Source organism: Mizuhopecten yessoensis, unplaced genomic scaffold (genome assembly GCF_002113885.1).
Source record: "Mizuhopecten yessoensis strain PY_sf001 unplaced genomic scaffold, ASM211388v2 scaffold4121, whole genome shotgun sequence".
Lineage (NCBI taxonomy): Eukaryota > Metazoa > Mollusca > Bivalvia > Pectinida > Pectinidae > Mizuhopecten > Mizuhopecten yessoensis.
Genome location: NW_018405386.1, coordinates 501425 through 527047, shown reverse-complemented (window position 1 = coordinate 527047; position 25623 = coordinate 501425). Strand labels below are relative to the sequence as shown.

The following is a 25623-nucleotide window of genomic DNA, read 5'->3' as shown; positions in this document are numbered from 1 at the left end:
TATGCGTATACTCTTGTGTACACATAAATTGTGACGTCATTGCTGACACAGATTTTTATGAAACGGGAAAGAGAAATGTAACATTCATTTATATTTTAATTATATATTTTTTTATGTCCCAAAACGACTTGAGTAAGTCCCGAAACGACTTAATTTTGTCCCGAAACGACCTTGGGATGCCCGAAACCACCTGTTGCCGAAACGACTAGCATTCTTCCTGGACAGGAGCTGACCCTAAGGGATGTGTGCTGCTCCAGCGACATGGTGGCCATGTATTTGCTTTAAATTGTATGATATATTACTTCGAATATTTTCGTGAAATGACTTCATAAAAATACCACAAATTAGTGCTAGTGTAATAGGATGAGAAATAGTGATAAAGAGCCTGAGTGCCGTCGTTTGGGCTCGAACCCGCGACCCTTAGCTCTTAAGCCAGATGCTCTACCGTTGAGCTAAAGGGAAATTCCCTACAGCTGACGCTTGTAAGGCAACCTTATTATCAATGCACTTCTTTTACACTATTCACCCCTTTTTCAAACACCAACCCATTAGTGATGACATGAACTGATGATCGATTATAATCGAAAATCAATTGGTTTGCCCATTCTGATAATCAATTACAAATTCCATCATCAATATAATCAGTTCATCATTAAAATCAAAGTATTTAAATGTTTTCCATGTAAAGTATGCTTTGAAAGTCATATATTGTTATGATTTATACTATATATGATTGGTAAAAAATTTCGCTCAGTTTCGCTCAGATGACATCGTTGTAAGCTAACTAGTCGCTTGTGGTGATGTATGATATTCCTTTCTTCTAATGTATGCTGTACACACACGTACTAATTAGACTTCTGGTTGCTATATATATAGCCATTTACAGTTACAGGTTCATTTCTGTATCTGGTAGGGTTGGAGTATTCAGCTCCACTGTTGATTCCTCTCCTTTTAAAATCTGATGATTAAGACATGTGATTTTTAAAAGCATGGTCAGTGCCAAACTGTCAATTTGTTACATTGTTCACTTTTGACTGGTTTGACTTGCATATATATATGTAACTAATAAAAAGATGGCTTGAATTTTGTCGGGTGATCTTTCCAGTGGCTGTTGAGCCGTCTTGACTTGGAGGTGTTGAGCGTTGTAGAGATTACTACCTCCTTTGTTAGAGAGTTCCACAGATTTATCACTCTGTTGCTGTAGAAATTACCATATTTGTTTAGTCTGCATGGTCTTTTGAATAGTTTCCTGGAATGCCCTCTGGTTCGGTTGTCTTCAGCTTCATGAAATAGTTTGCCCTTTAATTGTCAAGAATTTCCATGTTGTTTAGTATTTTATAGGTTTGAATTACATCAGCTCAATGTCTTCTATATTCGAGAGTTGGGAGTCCGAGTTGTCTTGGGCGTTCTTCGTATGGTACGTTTTTAAGAGTTGGAATCCTTTTGGTCGCTCTTCTTTGGATGTTCTCGATTGTAATTTTGTCGCGGATCAAAAATGGTAATGTACATTTGTAACTGTTGTTGAGTATTCCAGATGAGGTCTTATCAGAGTTTTGTATAGAGTTAGGAACATTACAGGGCTCATGTATGTAAAGGTCCGGAATACTATGCCCAGCATCCTATTTGCTTTTGATGCAGCTAAGTTGGCGTTGATTGAGAATTTCAGCTGGTTGTCTATATGGACACCTAGGTCTTTCTCGTGTTCCACTCGTATGATTGGAGATTCTTTTCCATCTTGAGTTATGGTGTATATATATGGTCACCTTGTCTCTCTGTCCAAGCTCCAGATGTTTGCACTTTGTGGTGTTAAGTTGCATGAGCCAGGTTTTGGTCCCGTCACACATATGATTTTTGTTGTCCTGTAGATTTTGGCGGTCTGCTAATGTTACATTTTTTGCAGAGAGTTTTGTGTCATCCGCAAATAGTTTGATCGTACAGCTTAACATATCAGGCATGTCGTTAACATAGATCAGGAACAGTATTGGTCCTAAAACACTCCCTTGAGGGACTCCACTTGTGACTGGTTTCGGATTTGAGGTTGTACCATTGATCGTTTCTCGTTGTACTGTATTTTCCAGGAAGGCTTTTATCCAGTTTAAAACTTTTCCCTCAATTCCATACTGTTCTAGCTTGTGTACCAGGAAACGGTGTGAGACCTTGTCAAAAGCTTTACTAAAGTCCAGATATATGACATCTATGTTATCACCAGCTTCCAGTCCTTTATGTCAGTTTTCCAGGGATTCTAATAGTTGGGTAGAACAGGAAATGCATAAAAGCTGCTTGATATCCATTCATCATAAAAGAACGAAAGCTAATGTATAGTGAACAACTCTGTCTATTGATCATGATGTTATGGTAGCTAGTGTTCTCACTTTATTTGGGTATTCTGTCCAAAAAAAATTATAAACCGATTATGCAATTGATCATCGATCGGTTTACTACTTCCGATTACAAACCGATTATCGATTATGATTTCAAACCGATTGCCCATCACTACAACCCAGGTTCTTTGACTCCCCGCCAAGGGTTCTCCTACCTTGAACGGGGATGGTCAACGGCACCAATTTAAAATAGTACGAGGAATAGTGATAAAGATAGCGCTGTCGCTGGGACTCGAACCTGCGACCCTTGGCTCTCCAGCCCGATGCTAAAGGGAAATTCACTACAACTGATGCTTGTAAGGCAATTAACCTAATCAATGCACTTCTTTTACACTAGAAACCATTTTGGGCCACATTAAGTTTGCCAATTGTTGCTGCATATGGCATTTGTCCATCTACAGTTGTAAACTTTTCCTTAAAAAGTTAACTTATCCAGAGTGGCTGAATGGGATTTACATCAAATTCTGTTAAGAGCATTGTTGGCAAAAAGGGGTCTCAGTGTTGTTAAGGTGGACGGTATGGCCCTTTTGGAAGCAGAGGGGGCCCAACTATGGGAATGTGATATAAGCTAGGTAAATCTCCTTTTCTTTAAAATTATCCTTCACTACGCATATACCTGTCAAGGTATTTTAAACCAAATTCACTATCATCTTTAGCCAAGGGGACTCGTTATTGTATAAATCATCAGTTTTAGATCATAAATACAAATAAAGCAATCCTAATCTGTGAAATGGATATGTAAGATTTATTTCCCTTTTGTAAAAGTTCACAATAGGACGGCTGAGAAAAGTTTCCTTTCCATCTATCTTTAAGTGAGGTGCAGAACTTCTACTAGGTACAAGGAAACACTGCAAAAAGGATGCATTTAATTTGCAGAAGGACAAACATGTTCACAGTTATACCCTTGTAATTGTTTTTTTTCTTCTTGTTTTGTAGAACCATGGGTAAACACAAGAAGAACAAGCACCATGGCCACGGCAGCAGCAGCAGCAGCTCATCCTCATCATCTTCCGACAGCTCGGACAATGAGTACAAACATCTCCCGAAACATGAGAGGAAAATGCGGAAGAAGATGAGAAAGCAGATGAAAAAGGTATTTAAACAAATATTTGTTGTTTAACCACTTAATTATGAATGGCCCTCAAAAATTAGTCGAGGTTAAAGTTTTCAATATTTTTAAACTAGTACTGTAATTGAGTGCTTAAATCTAAAACTGTTAAAAAACAAGAAAATGAAAAAATAGGTGAAAAAGGTACTGTTACCGCATATATGAACAGTTTTAAATTAGGGTCCAAAAAATAATAGTTGTTTAGCCACTAATGGCTCACAAAAGTTAAAGCATTTTAACAATTTTTAAACTGTAATTGTGCAAAAATCAAGGAAATTAGATATTTTTATGCTTTTACGCTTTGTAATGGCAGGTCAGGGGAGCTAGGGACTTTCTATGCACAAAAGATAGGATCAATTCAGCTAGTTTATCATTAAGATTTTGTGAATTTAATGAATATGTACGTACAAAAAGGTAATACTTGTATGCTGGGATTTTGGAAGTTGACTCAGTTTTCAAATGGTTAAATAGTAAGTATTTATTTGGGGGTTATATAGGGTTAATCCTGATGATCTTTTCCAAAAGTTAGATATTATATGAGATATAAATGAAGAAGCACAATTCTAAGACTGGAATACACAGTATGTGAGCCCAGCACAAGTCTAAGACTGGAATACACAGTATGTGAGTCCAGCACAAGTCAAAGACTGGAATACACAGTATGTGAGCCCAGCACAAGTCTAAGACTGGAATACACAGTATGTGAGCCCAGCACAAGTCAAAGACTGGAATACACAGTATGTGAGCCCCAAAAATCACAGTTTTCCTGATACATTTTTCTTTGATCAGATGCTCCATTTGTTCAAAAATCCTGTTAAAATTCCATTCAGATTAGAAATATGATTTGAACTATTAAATAGATGAATTTCATTTACTTTTCTTTTCATTAACCAGGGAATTCTGCCCAAAGGAACGATTCTTCCAGTGAGTATATACACATTGCCAATGTACGAACACTGATGTTGGATAAACCCTGGATGTATACTTTAATTCATTGGACTTTTATTGGGCAATAATCTAAAATAACCGCATCATATCTGTTTCTTATACATTATTCTAATTAGTTTGTTTTCAACTATTTTTCTTAAAATCTGTGAATGATCTTCTTGGATTTTCTTTACAAGTTCATCAATTCAGCAAAACACAAGCTTTTTATCCTCGTAAGTTGTGAAACTTCTAAGTGTTAATATTTCATAATTTTTCCCAATCTAGGGCGCTCCCGGCTATCATGGTGGGGCTCCCGGCCATCATGGTGGGGCTCACGGCCATCATCCCCAATCAGGTTACCCCGCACAACCAGGTTACCCCGCACAACCAGGTTACCCAGCACAACCAGGTTACCCTGCACAACCGGGATACGGCGCCCCAGGGATGGCTCCGGGAATGGTTCCCCCTCCTGGACAGGCTAATTACAGTGGTGGTGGGTTTGCAGCACCAGGAGCAGGCTATCCAGCCGCCCCTAACCCAGGGTATCCCGGGGGATACCCACAAGGTCAGCAGTTATTAGGAAATCAACTTTCTTAATTTACATGCTCTGAGATAATGTTTATATCGATGTCATTTTCAGAAGTCTATTTTTTCAAAAATAATGCTAGTTTGGAGAAGAAATTTGATTAGAACAGAACCTCTAGATCTTCTGACTCTAAAATATAAGTTAAAATACTTAAATTCCCTTTCTGGCTACAGTAACAGCTCTTCAAGGGCCTACTTTTCATTGATGGTATTTCATGTTCTATTTATAGAACTACATGCCCAAAATATCAGCTTGTAAAAGAAAAGAGGATGGTATCTATTTATTAATTTATACTATGGTACAAAATACATTAATATTTAGCTAAAAACGGTCCTGTTTTGGGTAAACTAATGGTAGATCATTTTAATAATGGTTTGCAGATCTTCATATTAAAGGCATATGTGTAGCTGCAGTCTCATTCATTTACTGGCAACTAGATTTCTTGTATTGCTGTTACATTATTTTTGCAGCTTCACAGAAAAAAGTAGGCTGATGGTATTTATCTATTATGGAAATATTATTGACAAACATAATATGGTTTCTATGACTACAGGAACAGTTCCACCACCCGCTGGATACAGCCAACCTAGTGGTTACCCTGCACAACCAGCTGGTTACCCGGCGCAACCCGGCTACCCGGCGCAACCAGGTGCACCTGGGGGATATCCAAGTGAGTAATAACCATCCTTCCCTGTAATCCTTTGTTGTTGTATGTGTAGTGTGCTACCATGTTACTTATAGAAATTAAGGAAACACCCAAGTTGCCTGCTTTGTCTGGTTTCTAGAGTCAGTCTTAAGGTAGAGAGTCCCAGCATTTTGTGTTGACTCTCCAACAAAAAAGAGTTCCATTTTGTTTTGCATTTTTCTGACTGGAAGTTACCAGCCCATTTACTACAGCAAAGAGTTACATATTAAAAAAAATAATATATTCATTACATTGTTGTTGTTTGGCATCCCCAACATAATCTCTGCTACACGAATTTTAATCCACAAAGTTCTTGATTATAAAGCAAGAACATTATACTCTTGGCTATCTGTGATGCTGTTTGTTTTCTTGATAATTTTCTGGAACATTACCAAGAATAATTTGAAAATGTTTGATCTCCCTATATATGAATATAAAGGAAATATCATAAAGTAAACAGGAATAGAACTTTTCAAGCCTAATTTACAATTGAAAAGTGATGGAACTCTCTACCTTAATAGAGGAAAATTTGAAGCTTTTGCTAATATTTTACATCATAACATCAGTGGGAAAGTTTGCATTCGCTAACTAATTGACGGGCTATTAAATCAATATCATAGCGACAATGTCAGAGTGAAAACCTCCACATCAATAATAGTTGAGTCAATACATACTGTAATCTTCTTTGTTATGATACCCTTCAGCCTCAATATAACGTCCCTCCTTTTGTTTACCACCACGCGCTACTACCAACATTTGTCAAGGTCTAATTTTCCCATTTTTACTAATAATTCCTTTTCATAACTCTAGCTTTATAGATTACCAAACCCCTTTATAATCTCAAACTTTCAGTTTGCAAATGTTGTTATGTGAACATTAAGTTTCTACATTTTTTAAATTTAATGTTTTCCAAGTCATTTATGTTATCATTGAAACAAAACTTTCCAATATGAAAGGGAATTTTTTCGTTTTGCAATACTGTCTTGTTTTCAACCATTTTGGGGTTTTCAAATTTTGTAGAGGAATTAATAAAATGCGTTCTTTCCCAGCAACCCTGTTCATTTTTATTTTTTTTCATTTTGATGAAAGATGTTAAGAATAAAAAAGAAACAAATTCCTGACAGATTTTTGTTTCGTTTTCGTTACAGATTACCCTCAAGGCCCGCCCCGCCCATACTAATGTCCAGACTGACTAGAAAACGCTAGCTTGGGTGGTCCTTAAGATAGACAGGAAGAGTGCTCCATCGCATGCTGGTCACCAACCATTTGCTTGTAGAATGCATTGGGTTGTTCATGTAGAATTAATGTTGTACATGTACTAATACGATGTGTATGCTCAGCAATGAAGATAAACTGCTGAGGATGAAACATGTTTATATCATCCCATCCTTCGCATGTGCATCTCCTGTTTAGCCAGGAAAGATCAACTTTCTCTCCATTAGACAGAGATATCTACCAAAGCCTCCGTCAGAATAGCATGTGCTAAATTATGACATCATTTAAAGTGAATGGCAGGGCTCATAGACCTCAAGTGCTTTTGTTTACAAGCATGCCAAGCTAATTAATAAAAGGATGGTAAAAAATTATCCCCTGCCTTCTGGGTGTAGCAAAGAAATCTCCAACCCTAGGTCTTGGGGTGATTATTTGTTATCTAACCCTGTAGGTAGAGCCTTGGGTAAGACAACCAACTAAATCACCCCTCGCGTCGTAGATTTCACTGTCACACCTTTAAGGTAGGGGAATATTCTATTAATAAACTGCAGAGTACACGGGAAATTGACCTGTTTTCTAAGTTATTGTTCATTGTATATACATACATGTTTAGGATATTTCATAGTTTTCATTTCAAATGAGATAAATTGAAACTCAGCTCATCATGAATGAAAAATTCTCAAAATTGTTTCATGTCAGAAGAAACATACGAAACAAGTTTAAGAATGTTTCACTCACAAGTTTTATTAATTGATCTTATTGGAAGTGAAAACAAATTCAAGTCAGTTTTTATCACATAATCAAACCATTTTTGCAAATATTCTGAAAAAAGCACACATCTCAAAGTCATTATTAAAGTATCAAATTCTTCTGCGCAAAATGTATTGTCTCCATTTTAATGTCATAATACACTCTTGAAGTGAAACTGTGGCCTTTGTGATGTTAATGGTAAATATGATTTGATATGAACCTGAAAAACTGTTTTTGACCAAGGCATTTTTTTTTTTAACAAATCGTGGCATTTTAGGTGTGAGAAAGAGAATCTCAAACTTGTTCCAATTTCATAAGATAAATATGATACATTGTATAGCTTCAAGAAAATATGAAAAGGGAACTTGTTTGAGATCCTCCATTCATGTATAAAAAATGCTGCAAGAAATTGCATTCCACTAGCTATACCTCATATTAAGTGCAATTTATTGAAAATGTGTTATTTGCTGTTAAATATTTAAATCATATCTATTGATGAATTTCCCTTTTGAATTATTTTTATATTATTAAAAAACTGGATTTTTTTTTTTTGCTATTTTGAATAATATTTGAGAAGATTGAAGACTTTAAATTTGGACCAATGAGGTTCCAAATGCTAGTTTACCCATAAACTACAAAATGTGTTCATGGGGTATATGCGATTTCAATAATGATATGTTGTGTATGAACATGTACTAGATTGAAATCAAGATAATACTTTGCTCATGGATACATGTATATTAAAGAGTGCTTTTTATAAGAAACAAAATGAGTTTGGTGACATGTTTTGTTGAAAAAATTGAGTGATTTAAGTTAAATGAAGCTTTCTACATTATCAGATCAATGTCTCTTTTGGAATAAAGTAAACATATCAAATATTAGGTTTAGTGTAACTGACCATCAATGTTTTTGTAAAGAATCAACAACATGCAGTCCTGATGTATTGTGAATTAGTAAGACAATTTATATAGAACAGTTCAATCTGTCTCCTAAACTATTAGCTTAATACAATGTAGTTTCGGTCATCTTGTGAATTTTTTTTTTTCCATACTTATATAGTCACATTAATGCTGGCTGGATAAACAAGGTTGATTAGTGTACCATTATAAAATGATTATCATCGGTGAATTTAATGTTTTATAAACAAGCCTTAGTGATACATGTAATGACTAGAATTTCTACTTGTCTGTTAATGTTTACAATATTTGGGTTGATTAATATCCATGTACACCTCATGCAGCACCGAAGTTTCTTAAGTAGTCTAGATCTATATCGCATTGTGTTGCACATTTACATACATATGTTACATGTATGTTTATAACCCAGAATAAGTTGCATGGGTAGGTTGGGAGTCTTGAGTCTTTCAAATACATGTATATATGAATTCTATGAAAAGGTACAATGTACTTAACGATATTGTAATTTTTTTGTTATTATATAATTTTGGGGAAAAAACCCAACAAGATTATGATTACTGCTGAAAGTTGATATTTGATTATCGCTAGTTAGATATTCTTTTTAGGGGGAATGTTGTTATTATGGTTCTCGGGATCGGCGTTAAAGTAAGAGAATTTCAATGAGAGTTTTAAATTATAACATTTTTTATATGAAATTGATTTTTTTATTAAAACTTATTAAAACTCCAGGAGATACCTTGATAAATATTTGAATATTTTTGAAATTAAAATTGTTAATTTTAATATTTTTTGATATTTCTATCTACAATAATAGTAAATTTGTTTCAAATTATTTTCAATGATGCATAATTCAATTGTATTTTCATTAAGCATTGTACATAAATTTACAAATATACAGAAACTCTGTTAATATTTCACTGTTGCAGAATAATAAAAGTTGTTATTGTTTTTATGAATCACAGCAGTTGAACTTATATTGTTGATTTTGTTGCTATTTATATATGAAGGATTTTTTTTTAGCTAAATTGATCACGGAAAGTTTCATTTTTAACACAGGCTCACCAGAGTCGAGTTTGCTCACGGACCCAGTTAGAGACGCAGACTATTTTTGTTTGCCATTAAAAATAATTGTTCCTAACTGAAACTGTTAAATACATATTTAAATATTTCAGCTCTAGCCTGCCATAGATTGCATTTCTGTAATTACATTGAAATGAAAATATATATCTAAGCTGAAATAAAATAAAAAGGAAATCAAAAATTTTGATTTTGTGTTGTTCATTAAATGGCCTCAATTTGAACTATGAACGAGAGTGTTGTTTTCAACATTTTGAGTAACTCGGAGCTCCTGGATCACTACAGGTTTTGTCAGTGATTAACATTTAAGGATCCCCGTACCACTGCCAAAATCTGTAACAAAGTGTAAGACTATTTTTTCCCGGCATGACTATAGCTTTGATAAATCAATCCTGAAAAGAAAACATTATAACTCTGCGGGATTTTTATGAAAAATAATAAAGGAAAATTAAACAAGATATAACCAATATATATAACAGTGATCTGAGTGTAAAAATTGAGCGGGACTAGACCAGGAATTGAACCCTGGACTTAAGATTGTTATACTATTGCTTTAAGTGATTGAGCTACCTGGTTAACCAAAATGATCTGGCAAAACTGTGCTACAGGTGTATATCAAAGCGGAAGTTAAGGGGAGGTAACTGTAAATATGGTAAAAAACGGCAGTGCGATGTGACAGGGATCCTTAAAAGTAACATTCTGTAATATCTATTTCCTTGTTTATCAAATAACAAGAGTCTAATGGGCCTGTATTGCTGACTTGTTATTTAATGCTCGTTGCAAGTGACATCTTACATGTGTGACTTTCAAAGAAGGTCAAGGTCAGATTTGTTTAAGCAAACTTGATAGCAACACAACTTACACCACAGGATAAATATCATCACTCTACACTTTATAGATCATTGATGAAGGATTTAACTTATATTACTCTCAGGGATAGAAATTTCAAAATTGATCAAGGTAATTTAATTGAACAAACTTGATAGTGTGTTACCCTAGAAATCTACAAGCTTAATGTAGTGCTTTAGACAATTTTTTTTAAATATTTTTAGATCAAGTTCAAGGTCACTTGATAGCAATTTACACCAGCAGCTACAGACAATATTACTCTTAAACCCTATGGATCTTTAAAAGCTATTTGAAGACTTTTAACACAGTTAAATCTTGTGACCTTGAAAGTAGATTAGGGTCATTTATTCCAAGAAGCCGTTATGGAAACTTTTGTTACACTAGACCTTATGGATATTTAAAACATGTTTTCACATATACCTATCTAACCCCGGTGACCTTGAAAATGAATGACTATATGTATCTGATATTTGCTGTACATGCAGGCATTTGATATTCACAGTAGGAAAAAGGTCACCATTTTACTGTATTATTTTGTCTGGGTATACCAAATTTAAAGTTTAAGTTAAAATTAAAGTCCAGATAAACCATATTGAATCAAAGAGTTCAATTTTTGTCCGAATAGTCTAAATATTAGTGACAAAACATTTCAATAACACATTCCATGTCCAGATTTTTTTGGAAAAAAATTGATTATCCCTAGTTTTGTCTTTTTTCCAATATGGACCCAGGGTCCGTTTCCTAAACTATCCTGGTAAATCCCTGTGAATGGTACACCAATGGCCAATGGCTCTCATTGTCCATAGTCATTTATGTTAATAACATCCCATTTCTTTGATAGATTTGGGTACTGTGTAACAGAGACAATTTGTTATTAATTACAGGTGGTGGTACCAGTTACCCTGCTCAGCCAGCTGCTGCAGGTTACCCTGGCCAGCAACCAGCAGCTTTCCAAGGTAACTAACACTACAAATAACTATATTAGCTCATTTACCCCTGAAATTTCATGATGAACTATTCTAACCTTTGAATTGGAAGAGTTCAAATATGTCTTCAGGTACCTGTACCAGTTTTCCTATCGGGTTCTATGCATGACATGATGTCACATGGTGTCACTTGATAATTTATGAATAATTATCATCATGATAAAACTCAATTTGCAGAAGTATATGATTACAACATAGTGCAACAATAAAAAGCTAGTGTTCAAGATAACGTATGAACCCTGGAACAGATTTATTGTATGTCTACACCATATAGTGTGGTAACATTCAGTTTTACTCCTGAATAAAGTTGTTTGGTGGTCATCTAAGTCAAGGTTAAAGGGTCAAAGGTCAAACCTGACCACTTGTAAACAAGATATCAAATGTTTATAACATAATACATTAACATAAAGTTATAATACTGATTAGATTTTGGTGGTCATCGGTCAAAGTTAAAGGGTCAGATTCCAATTCTTGTCTAAATTAACTAAAACATTTGATTCCAACAATGATAAGCACATTCTGTGTAAGCTGGAACTTTCTGTAAACTGACCAAATTATGTGAACCAATTCCAAGCAGTTTTGTTTGGACAGATAACAGTGTACTATAAATAACCTACATCTGTATACGAGAGGATCAATTGTGAGTTTGAAGGTGTATCTTGATTGAAACTGGTTATCAAAATAATGTCTACTAATAGATCTGCTACCGAAAAATAATTTCTTTGATATTGAATTATACATTTCTTTATTTCGCAGGTGCAGGTGGTGCAGGGTATGCTCCCCAGCAGCCGGGCTATCAAGGAGGGGCTCCCTCCTACCCCCAACAGGGACCAGGGGGCATGCCCCCACAGCACCAGCCCCCTCAACAGCCTGCTTACTCAGGAGCGGTAGGTTGAATAGTTAATGATAGAAAATTACAATATTGTCAGATTTCAATGAAGCGTAATTGATCAGCATATAGTAGTACAACATACCCGTGTTAGAAAGATGGAGGTTAAGCTCAATGATGAACAAAGTTTGCACATATCTAATTAGCAGACTACAACCTGATTGGTCAGTGTTTTCCCCAGAATAAGCTTCTTTTTCCATCAAACTTGATCAACTGATACATTTGAGGAGGATATAGTAGCCATGTGCAATGAAGAACAGAATTCTTCCCCTTTTTATAGAGTTATTTCCCTTTTCATATATATTTCTGTAGACATCTAATAGACTATTTAGTGCCAGAATGCAAACACTTCGTGTGAGACAACACTTTAGGGAGTAGGAATGCTGTGTATCACAATATTTTAGTCATTTGATTTCACTTATAAATAAATCAAAAGGTTGATTCCCCAACGGTCAATGTACATATAGTTTCTGTAATAATTTGTTTACACTTTGCTGTGATTTAAGAAGTAGTATACAACACACTCAAAATAATAAACTGGGATATATGAATGATACTCATAATTCAATGCATATCCCTATTTTGAAAAATAATTGGATACATTGAAAATAAGACATCTATCTTGTTGAAACCTGCAAAAGTGTCCTACAAAAACATATCTAGATTTATGATATATAAATATTATTTGGTAGGGTGTTCCTGGGGCAACAACTGGAATGGGGGCCATGAACATAAGTGGAGGTGCCGGGGGTCAAGGGGAGGTAGCTCGCCCAACTGTTAGACCTGCCAAACCATTCTCTCCGGAGCAGGATGCAGAAATTCTACGAAAGGCCATGAAGGGATTCGGTATGTACTGTACCTCCGTTGTGTTTTGATTATTTTTAAGGATATATGCTACCTTAAAATGACATGCACCTCCTATGAAAAAGAGTTCCAAAATTAGAAAAACATGTAAAGCATTTACTGTTAATACAGATTAAGTAGCAATTTTGATTATTGTTAGTAGTAATTAATGATAGATTTGAAAATTACACAAAAAACAACTGTAAAAAAATAAAAATAAATGTTATAATTACAAATAAGTGAGATAATTAATGATTTTCTTTTTTAGGAACTGATGAAAAAGCCATCATTAGTGTGATCAGTGCACGGACCAATCAGCAGCGTCAGCAGATTCTAACCATGTTCAAAACCATGTATGGCAAGGTACCTTTACTGTTTCTGGTGTCTGGGTGCATAACAAATTTGGGAAAATTTGAATGTTCATTCAACCTTTCCCCCAAATATTCTCAAAAAACAAGCATGAAAAGATATTATATCAAGTTTTATTTGGGCAAATTTCATCATTCTTGTCTCTGTTGCAAAAAATTCAAATCATAATTTTTTACTCAAACATGACCTGTATGATCAATAGTATCATAGTAGTTGGCTTCTTAAGGGTGAAAAAATGTGTAGTTTGTTAAGAAAATATTTTCTTAAGTCTACCTCTGCTGAACTGTACTTGTCAGACCTTCGATTTTGAATAAATGTTAAAAGTTATTTCAAATTTAGTCAATAAAAGTTTACATGCAAAGATATAGTATCTCAAACAGGAGTTATACAATGTCATTGTGTAGATAGATAGCTTTGAAGTCTTGAAAATCTTCTTCTTAAGAACAAATGTTAGGAAATAAAATATCTGTCCATTACCAGGATTTGATTGCTGATCTGAAATCTGAGCTGAGTGGAGATCTGGAGGAACTGATTATGGGCATGTTCAAACCGACCACCTACTTTGATGCGTGGTCTCTTCATAAAGCAATGACAGTGAGTCTCTTTATACCTCAGATGACCTCCATGTTCTCTGATAAACTGTTAAAGTTGTCTTCATTTGCAGGATTCTAATTTTCACGATGTTCGCAGTAACTACTTTTTCTGCAAAAAATATAACCTGCGTAAAAATGGAGGAATTTAATTGATTCTTACCGTAGTGCTATATGCCATAGCTACAAGAACTGAAATATACAAAAGAAAGATTCTGCGAAATCAACTACTGTATAACAGGAAATGTTCGCGACAGTTAAACTTTCGCCTTTTTTACCCTCTGCTATGAGGGTGAATTTATCATGACAGCGACCATTTGCAGACAACATGATAAACGTATTAATTGGATGTGAAGAATGAAATTAACACTGGGTGAATACCAATTTTACCGGCATAGGGCAAAAGTTTGACTGAGCGAATGTTTACTCGTTTACAGTATTTTAGCAAATCTGGAACAAAAGTCGGGGACAGAAACAAAAAGGAAATGGATCATAGGGGCTTCCCATTTGGAAACACGATTAATCTCAGGAAAACAAATATTCATTTTTTGCAGAGTGAAATTTTCAAAGGTATTAACTGTATCATAACTCTCGTGTTTTAGTGTGTCGGCACGAAAGAAGCAGTTCTCATTGAAATTCTCTGCACAAGATCCAATGCAGAAATTAAAGAGATTGTGGAATGTTACAAGAAACGTAAGTATCAAAAAGATAACAAAGCCTTGTGTGTTCAGAAGTCATAACTTTTTTTTTTATCAATTAGGGCAATCAGATTATCATCATCTTATGAAATATGTTAAAAATGTTTTGCTATCATAAAAAAAATATTGGTTAAAGTAAGAAATTCAAAACTTAAGATTTAAGATGTATTAATTTTTTCATCTGAATTTTTGATTGATCAGTTTTTAATCCAGAATTTACAAAAATAAATAAATACAAGTTTTGATTCCTGATAAAAATTTGACACAACCATGTCAGATCTCCTTGTGCTTAAATGATTTATACAAGACAAGTATAAGTGTTTACAAAAGCCAAGGTCTCATAATATATCCTGCCTGGATTTGCCTTGAAAGATTTAAGACAGGATTGTGTAATTGGTTCTCTCATGCTGCATGTATGTCTATTTGCAGATTTTAGCAGATCTCTGGAACAGGATATATCATCAGAGACGAGTGGACATTTTAAGCGGCTTTTGATATCTTGTTGCCAGGTAAGTATGTAAGGTTTGTATACCTGTAATCATTTCAATACTGTATGCGAACATATTTTAGCAGTGTTTAGCTTGAAGGCTTTTTATTTTTGTGATATGAACATTGGGCTTATTTGTTTGCAATGATTGATGTTTCTCTAAAAAAAAATCAATGAACAAATCATCAATGCGCTAATCTGTTAAAATTTGATAATACGCTAAAACAAGTGCACCTACTGTTTGTAGTTACAGCAATAAAGTTTGATTTATGAAAGTTTTGACTGTATATAGTTTGAATGATATTTTAAGCAGGTATATGAAATTTTGCAGGGAAACAGGAATGAGTTGACTCCCGATCAACAACAGCGTCTGGCCTACCAGGGACTGGAAGGCGTGGTAGACAGGGCGCTCGCCCAACAAGACGCCCAGAAACTGTACCAAGCTGGTGAGAAAATGATTGGCACTGACGAATCTGCATTCCTCACCGTCATGGCTGTCAGAAACCACTACCAACTCCGGGCCACCTTCCAGGAGTACCAGAAGGTAGATATTCAAATTTATCAAGTTTCAGGTGACCCAATATCTTTCCACACCCGAGATTTAATGGCATCATTAAATCAAATTTAATAGATTTTGTGATATTACTAAATATTTCATGTTATAAATTTGATTTGATGTTTTCTTTAAATCTTGGCCTTGAAAAGATATGGGGTCACTTGTTCAACAACACAGCTAGGTTATATGGTAGTTGTAATTCCCTGCTTAACGTTCAGCATTGAGGGTAATGGCAACAACTGGTTCACCCGTTGTCAGTGTAATGTGACTGGACGGGGTACTGTGCTGGGTGCCTTCGGCATGGTGTTTCAGTGAGATAGCACTATAAAGTCTGCATCAGATCTGCAGTATTACTAGGAGGCAAGTACACCAACATACCCTGTCTCCGGTATACATACACGCATGCACCTTTACACAACACACATGGAGGCACATCCTTAAATTACCTTAGATGTTAATAGGGTGTTAAACAAACCAATCCTGTTGCTCCTCCTAAATCCTCTCACAATAAGGCCCTTGCTACCGCCTAGGCCAACAAGAGTGATTTATATCAGGTGATAGAACTTGTTTCAAAATTTTTTAACACATTTCATGATATCTTTTAATATTTTATGTTATAAAATTTGATTTGAGATATCATTGATTTAGGCTATTTCATATAATGAACTCAAATCTCTGATATCAATAAATGATTTTATGATATCATAAAATCTTATTTGACTAATGTTTGATTTAATTCATGATTTCATTTATTCAAATTCATGATGTCTCACCAAATCCGGATGCAGTATATATATAATATCAAGAGTTGAAATTTTGATATCATTAAATATATTTTTTGAAGCACAATGGCAGCTTTCTTGAAATGTAAGTGGACTAAGAAAGAATGTTTCAACTGCATGCAGTTTTTAAAATGGTGGGGGGATGGTGTACATCGAAGTTGACGATTATCATGTAATATTTATCTCCAGATTTCCGGAAAGGACATCCTGAAGTCAGTGAAAAGCGAGTTCTCCGGAGATGTTGAAGATGGCTTCAAAGCTCTAAGTATGTAATCATGATTAATGCACCTAAAATGTAGTTCAATGCTTTTAAAGTCATTATATAAGATTTTCCTTGCATAAAATAAAAACATCCATTCACGACAGATTGCCTCCACATTGCTATTTTTTTTATTTCAATGAAAAAGAACTGTCTGTAGGATTTAAAATTTAAAATATCCGTTTAAAAATAGTTTCCATGGATACAGCTGTTAAGGAGTTTATATCATGGTAATGAATCCTTGGAGGTATCACATATGCACAGCATTAGCCCAATCACATTGAGTACAGTGAAACATGTCAAATTTGACCCCTGGGTATTTCTGTTAACTATTGAATCAAACACAAGGCTGTAATCTGAATTTGTTTACATGTACATACTACAAAATAAAATCTGTATGTTTTGATGCCATTAAGGATGCATGTTACATGTACCTTACACATTATACCTGTGATTTATTACATCAGATTTGTGTTAGAGTTAAGGTTAAATGCTACCTTACACATTTTACCTGTGATTTATTACATCAGATTTGTGTTAGAGTTAAGGTTATATGCTACCTTACACGTTTTACCTGTGATTTGTATTAGAGTTAAGGTTATATGCTACCTTACACATTATACCTGTGATTTGTTTTAGAGTTAAAGTTATATGCTACCTTACACGTTTTACCTGTGATTTGTGTTAGAGTTAAGGTTATATGCTGCCTTAGACGTTTTACCTGTGATTTGTGTTAGAGTTAAGGTTATATGCTACCTTACACGTTTTACCTGTGATTTGTGTTAGAGTTAAGGTTATATGCTATGCTACACATACCAGTGATTTGTATTAAAGTTAAGGATGTATGCTATTTTACACATTTTACTAAAGATTGCTGTTAGTTTTCTCTTTTAGAAATACTAAAATTAGCATACAGATGATATCCCAATATTCCATAATAATGTTTTAATTAATGCATGTGGGTCATTTAAAGGCCTCAGTGTGGATCTCCTTAGGAGAGGAACTGTCGGACCCAAAAATCATCTTTTGTTTAACTCTCTTTTTGACGTACTGTATACCCGGAACTTTCACCTTGTCAAATATTTGCTCTTCACTGGTAAAATTTATATTTTCCCCGAGTAAGTTTCGCCCTTCACAAGTAGTTACTATATGTTACTGTAAGGTAAAGTGTGTAGCTAATATTTGTTGTCATGATACAAAAAGGTGAAAACTAAACTGCACCAAAAATCTCCCGGTATATGGTAGCGTCGTATCAGTTAGAAATATTTGTCAACCTGTCTGTTTACATAAGGTTGTAAACAAAACTGGTCCTACAGTTTTCACCGAAATCATTGGAGATTTGGTGTATGTGATGAGAGTCATACGAGATTTGCATATCGTGAAAAGGGAATGTTGTGTTAAATCTGACGAAAGTTGCGCTCTTTCTCATTCTGCCATCACATTTGAACTTCATAAAATTAATGGGAAAAAAATAAAGGCAAAGGGAAGCTATCTGTGTCCAATGAAATAAACATTATGTTCTCCCATTTCAACATAATGACATCTAAAACAAAAAATCAGCTTTCCTGAATATCAAAGTACAAATGCAGTAATTTCTTGTAACATTTCTGTATTTTGATGCATTTTGTTAAAACAGTGTGTCCTAAGGGTTCTATTAAACACTTGATGGAAAAAATTAAAGAAATTTATTAAAAATTAATTTGAAAGTGCTGTTGTTTTAACCTTGCATTGCAGTTCAATTATCATAATCATTTACAAATAACTTAATACAGCCAATTTTAGTCACCAGTGACGTGTTTTTTCTCTTTCTCTAATATATATGGGCCATATAATGCTCCTTTATGCATTGTTCTATTCACATGCACATTCATCTGCATACCTGGTTTTCACTTTTGTATTGAGCATTGATAATTTTGTGACAGTTTTGCAATGCCTTTTAATTCCTTTTAAAAAAACTTTGAAAAAGATGAGCAAGAATATTTAGATAGATTCATTAGCTTCTGCTAATGAGCAAATGTGTCTTACTAATTGTGTGACTTTTTGTCATTCGGTGGTACACCCTATACTCTATTAAAGGAGCAGTGGTTTGAAGATTATGGAACTTAAGAAGTTACATTTCTTTCCCCTTATCTCTCGGTTTTTGATTTTTACAGTCTCGTCTGCAATGAATCGACCGAAGTACTTTGCTGACCTCTTGCACAAGTCTATGGCTGGACTTGGAACGAAGGACTCGACTCTAATCAGGATCATTGTGTCAAGATCTGAGGTAAATGAATAAAAATATGTTGTCAACCTGTTAAAAAAAATACATCAAGTTGCTGTTATTGAAGGATAAATTATCATAAGGACTATGTTATATTCTCATTTGGTACATTTTAAAGTAGAAACACAGTTGCTGGTTATTTCTAGAGTGAATGTTGTATTAAAGTTAAAAAAATAGAATTTGGTTTTCCTTTGGCCACTTTTCTATTTTTAAAATAAATTTTAACAAATTTATGAAATAATATAATGCAAATCTATTTGAAGTTAAAGTGTGTTTGAAAACAATGGATCACAGCAAGTAAACAAATGGTGTAAAGCTTTGAGTTAACCCTTTCACCACTGTAGACCATAATGGACTCATCCAAATCAATGCATGAAAGAGTTTACTGAAGTTACATAGGGGTGAAAGGGTTAAGGAAAGTCTATGTGCATACGTACAGTTATCGCCAGGGATATAATTTCGCTATATTCGTGCTCACCAAAGATAGTGTGAAATGAAATAACCAGTGAAAATTAACTTCATGAATTATAACACATCCATGCATATACTTTTTTCAGACCAACCAGAACAAATCTGATTATCAGTTTTATGCCAAATAATGGAGATAAAACAACAACTCAACAGAGCATTTTACATTACAATCCCATCACCCAAATCTGAAATGAGTGAAGATTTGTTAACCTGGTCACTTTGCACGAAATTTTATCCCCCTGAACTACTTCTGATGACGACAACAGCAAATTATTAGCCCCGGGAAATTAAACATCTAGTAAACAGTTTCGAGAATCATCGAAAAAGAATTGTCCTGTACGATAAAATCCATATTTGCCCAGTGTTGTTATGGGGTATATTGTTTACTTACATTTGATCTCGGGGGGGGGAAAAAAGGCAAAACTTTACTGCCACAAAAAATTCCAGACGGGGGTCCAAACCTGGGATTCTTCTAACTCTTAGTTAGATGCTATACCAATTGAGCTACCTGGTCGCTGACGATCGATCCAGTCCAGGTCCACTACATTCCTCCCTCCTTTTTTTAAAGTCTTCTCCCCCCAAAGACACAAATATTTACAACCTAGGTTTGGCTATCCCCTTGCCAAGCATACACCTAACGCTTAAAACGTGGGTTGGTCACAGGCACTACTGCAACTAGAGTGGAAAAATAGACAGCCAGACCGGGATTTGAACCTGGGTCCCTCCGAACACTAGCGGTTCAATTGAGCTACCTGGTCACCGACAGTCAACCCAGTCCTGTTCTTGACTATGTTTTGTTGAATTATTCCTGAAAAAATCACATAACTTAAATAACTTTTATGAAAAGATTGAATAAACAAAAAAGAGTAAGCCCTTACTAGGATTACAATCCTGGATCCTGTAACTCTGTTACTATAGCCAACTAAACTACCTAGTGAATGGTGGTACCCTGGCCGTGTTATCCTACACAGTTATATCTGAAACAAAATTAAAAGGAGGTTACTGTTACTGAACTAAGCCTGGTGAATGGTGGCTCCCTGGCCCTGTTATCCTACACAGTTATATCTGAAAAATAATTAAAGGGAGGTTACTGTTACTGAACTAAGCCAGGTGAAAGGTGGTCCCCTGGCCCTATTATCCTACACAGTTATATCTGAAACAAAATTAAAGGGGGGTTACTGTTACTGAACTAAGCCTGGTGAATGGTGGCTCCCTGGCCCTGTTATCCTACACAGTTATATCTGAAAAAAAATTAAAGGGAGGTTACTGTTACTGAACTAAGTCTGGTGAATTGTGGTACCCTGGCCCTGTTATCCTACACAGTTATATCTGAAACAAAATTAAAGGGAGGTTACTGTTACTGAACTAAGCCAGGTGAAAGGTGGTACCCTGGCCCTATTATCCTACACAGTTATATCTGAAACAAAATTAAAGGGAGGTTACTGTTACTGAACTAAGCCTGGTGAATGGTGGCTCCCTGGCCCTGTTATCCTACACAGTTATATCTGAAACAAAGTTAATGGGAGGTTACTGTTACTGAACTAAGCCTGGTGAATGGTGGTACGCTGGCCCTGATATCCTACACAGTTATATCTGAAACAGAATTAAAGAGAGGTTTCTGTTACTGAGCTAAGCCTGGTGAATGGTGGTAACCTGGCTCTGTTATCCTGCACAGTTATATCTGAAACAAAATTAAAAGGAGGTTACTGTTACTGAACTAAGCCTGGTGAATGGTGGTACCCTGGCCCAGTTATCCTACACAGTTATATCTGAAACAAAATTAAAGAGAGGTTTCTGTTACTGAGCTAAGCCTGGTGAATGGTGGTAACCTGGCTCTGTTATCCTGCACAGTTATATCTGAAACAAAATTTAAAGGAGATTACGTAAAAAAAAAGTGGAATTCTCTGGTGTTTTACCTGGGCCCCTTTCGGGTATCCAGTTCATCAGGTTTGATTGTTTTTTAATGTAACATTTCCCATATTAATCCAGGCGGACCTGCAAATGTTTAGGCAGGCCTTGCGAGGCTTTGAATATATTGATTGATGTATATGCTAATTGTATTGAATGTATAAATTGTATATCTTTGTACGGTAGAGCACTTTAAAGTGGCTTATTCTAGCTATATAGGGAGCTATGTCAAATGTTGTATATTATTATTTATATGTTATTATTTGTCAAGGCTTGCCTTAAAGCAGCATCAGATTACTAAGTCTGACCATCTTTCATAAACGAACAACTCTGGTTCAACTGTTTGGGTCACGATAAAAAAAAGCGACCCTGCAGTTGGACAAGAATTCTTAAATCAAATTCACCATAATAAACATGTTGTCTTCTTCATTTCACAGATTGATCTGCAGGATATTAAGGAGGAATACCTGGTCCACCATCATAAAACTCTCCGTACAGCCGTCGCTGGAGACACTAGGGGAGACTACGAGAAACTACTCCTCGCCCTTATTGGCAATTAATTCGCTAATTAATGTAAATGTAGGTTATAATTAGATAAATTCTGAAATTCGATCAATACAACTGATATCGATTTTGTCAATGTAGAAATAAATTCCGATTTAAATTACATGTTAGTTAGATATTACAAGTGTCATTTAGTAGTTAGAGATTTAGTGTTGTCCAAAAGATTGCAAAAAATAAATTTGAGAAAATTTGTATTTTAAGAGTTAACATGTAAAAATTACCTTTCACTTTAGAAGATCTTCAAATGGATAAACTTAACGTACATATCTACAAATTAGGAGGGAAATTTGAAACTTCTTTTGGGTTTTGACTTGATATCATGTTACCCGTATATTTCTTAAGGAATGTTGTACTGTATAGACTTATATTTAAACATTTATAGATACTAGTATGACGAAATGCTCTTGTTAAACTTGATTTTTTGGCAATGCTGTCATGTTGCATCTTTTCTTGTGCTGTGAATGAAGGCTTTACAGCGCTGTCTTCTCTGAACGAAAACTAGTTCTATTATAAAAAGGTTTCACTTTACAAGTTTTTTTCATTATGTACCTAAATTTTGACTTGGAATGTTGTTAATATGTGATAAATATAATTTATGCTGTATTCAGAAAATTGTTAAAAGTTAATGATATTTAAATGTTAAATATTGTCATTTTGATCGTAAATTTTTCTTACTTTTTAATGTTGTTGTTTTTAGAGAAGTTTACAGTTGCTGGTATCTATTGTTGGATGGTTTAATTTAATGGTGTTGACCAATATTTACATAAAGGTTGTAAATATATACAACATTATCATATGGTTAGTCTACCTTGCTCAGTGTTATTGAACTTTGCACATCTTCAATGAACAATAAATGCCAAAACTAAACTTGATGCCTCATATTTTGCTTGGGCTGTGAATTAACATTTAAATCTGATTAAAATTGAAACCATGGGTCCATTAAAATTGACTACGCATAATAATGAATGTTGTGGAAATGAGAATATTATCTTAAAAGTTTCGAGATTATTTGAAAGTTTTAGGTGAGAGACTTTTTAAGTCAATGTGGTTTTTCTTCTTCTTTTTTTTCTTTTTTTTTCTTGACACTGTCACTTAAAGTTGTGTGAAACACCTTCACAATTAAATTGTTATGAATTTTATACTTGATAATTAACATAAAAAATTGCCTAATCTGACCCCTGATTATTCTGACATTCTGTCCAGTCTGCCCCCTTAGTTTTCTGACATTTTGTCTAATCCAACATCCACTTGTTCTGACATCAAGTCATATCCTGCAAACAACTGGAATCCCATTTCTTACATAATTACAAGATAAAACCTCTGTATTCTGACACTTTGTCTATTGCAGTCAATGTGTTGGATCTCACAAAGTGTCAGATTGGACAGGTTTCACTCTACTTTATATTGATGGTTGTGTATTGTTATTGGATCAAGTTACATTTATTTTTACCAAAGGTCAACGGCAACCACTTAATGCATGGTGTATGCTCTACAACTCTTGCCGTCCGAGGCAGATATGGGGGATGTTTCTACAGCCCCAAAGACCTCTGGTTTTTGAAAATTATTTACTTGTATTTGTTAATTTCCAGAGTTGTGCTTCAGACAGCATCACAATATTGATCGAAAAATGTGCAAAATTCAATCACAAATGAACAAAGCAAGATATATATTTCATCTTTAAGCACAATTGATTGAAAGATATGGTAATTTGTACCTTTCTTTAATCAATCAGAAATTGTCCATGCTGACATTAAGGAAAGGATGACAAACCATTTTGTGTAGATTTCCCCGATAACAATTTTTATTTGTGGATGTGCCAATCACCTGGTTGGGTGTGTATGTCAATATTTTACAAGAGAAAATAAAATTTGACTGAAAGTGCTTGTTAGTTCCTATGTTGATGGGAAAACAGTTTCAGTCTACCATTCTTTTTATTTTTTTGTAAACACATGTTTTTACTCATGTATTAGATCAACTCATTCACCCCTGAGTTTTCATCATGAACTATTCCAACCTTTGAATTGGAAGAGTTCAAATGTGTCATCAGGGGTTAATGAGTTCTAATTCACTAACAATCATTTATGAAGTAACAGCGTGGATCCAGGGGATATATAGGGGTTCAAGGCTTCTGATATCCCCTACCCCCAAGTCTGTCAATTTCCTTTGAAAGACTTTTTCTCTTTAGCCCTGTTCCATTTAATTGCTTTCCTATCAAGTTTAAAATTACAATTAAAATGGCTCTATTTTTTTGTTTATAATCCCTTGGAGCCTGTCGCTATAGAAATGTATACAATCTTTTTAAGGATATTTTGAGGTGCTGGAACCATGTAATCAACATAACGCTTTACTGCTTGTCAGTTAAGGATTGAATCCTGTTGTGAGTCTTAAGATAAATTTTATGAACTGCGTCAACTGGAAAGTTCATTGTATTATAACCTATAAAATTTTAAGTAGTTATGTTGAGTCGAAGTTCAGTAGAAATGAAAATGTTTTAGATAAACCCAGATTATTGAATAAAGGTAAAAAGAAGTAATGGGCTAATGATCAATTATAATCGAAAATTAATCGTTTTTTCCTTTTCGATTCTGATTATTACGTACAAATTCCATAATTGACAAATTGGTTCATTATTGAAATCAATGAGTCGAATGTTCACAACATAAAGTATGTATTGAAAGTGAGACGTTTTTTCCCAAAAAATACTATATGATTTAAAAAACAGCATTGAGTTGCTCAAATTCTGTTTATTTAAGGAATAACTTGAATATATTTTTAATGTTATGGAGCTATAACACAGAAAAAGGGAGTGTACTCTAAATAAACCGCGAAGGGGTTTGTGATGAGAGTACACCCCGTTTTTTTGTGTTATAGTTCTTGTGTTACTATAATAACATTCCTTTATATCAAGTAGTAATTCAATTTTGACATATCATACAACATAAATTCTTAACGAGATTCCTGCCATACAAAATATTGTAGTCATTTAGCTGTAATGTAACTTATAGTTTTTAATGAATTTGCTCTTAAATTGTAAATCTATCCTGCCATTTTCTTGTATGCTTTCTGTTAAATGTCAAGTTTGATGATCATTTTTCAATGTTATATAATCTTCTGCTGTTGACAATTCCCTTGGTATTAAACTTTCACACTCTGAACTGTGTTCTAGTATTTTCATTTTCATTGCAATATAATTCTAGAGGGTGGTGGTGTAATACTGGAATCAATCCATCTGTTCAAAAGAAAATTCAACATCTTCAGAATCATAAAGCCGGGTACCATTGAATTTGACTGGATCTGGTAGCTAGGTGTAAGGACTGACAATTATTTTGATAAATAGTCCTGGGGCCCATATTCATGAAATCGTTCTCATACTCAAACTCGAGTTCTGTGCACAAGTCCAATTTCTTGTTCCATTGATAGATTAATAAAAAAAAAAGCAATTTGTTGGTGATTTGGAAGAGACATC

At 34.6% G+C, this 25623-nt stretch overlaps 1 protein-coding gene across 1 annotated transcript; it reads left to right on the top strand.

Annotated features, from left to right (window-relative positions):
• Window positions 1-3321: 3321 nt before the first annotated feature.
• LOC110448544 (annexin A7-like) lies at window positions 3322-25306 on the top strand. The gene is made up of 15 exons (XM_021494832.1): window positions 3322-3474; window positions 4384-4413; window positions 4702-4981; window positions 5556-5672; window positions 11377-11448; window positions 12235-12365; window positions 13060-13213; window positions 13479-13573; window positions 14060-14173; window positions 14772-14862; window positions 15297-15376; window positions 15686-15898; window positions 16882-16957; window positions 19105-19217; window positions 22031-25306. The coding sequence occupies exons 1-15, from the start codon at window positions 3322-3324 to the stop codon at window positions 22151-22153; spliced, it is 1842 nt and encodes a 613-aa protein (XP_021350507.1). The 3' UTR covers window positions 22154-25306.
• Window positions 25307-25623: the final 317 nt, after the last annotated feature.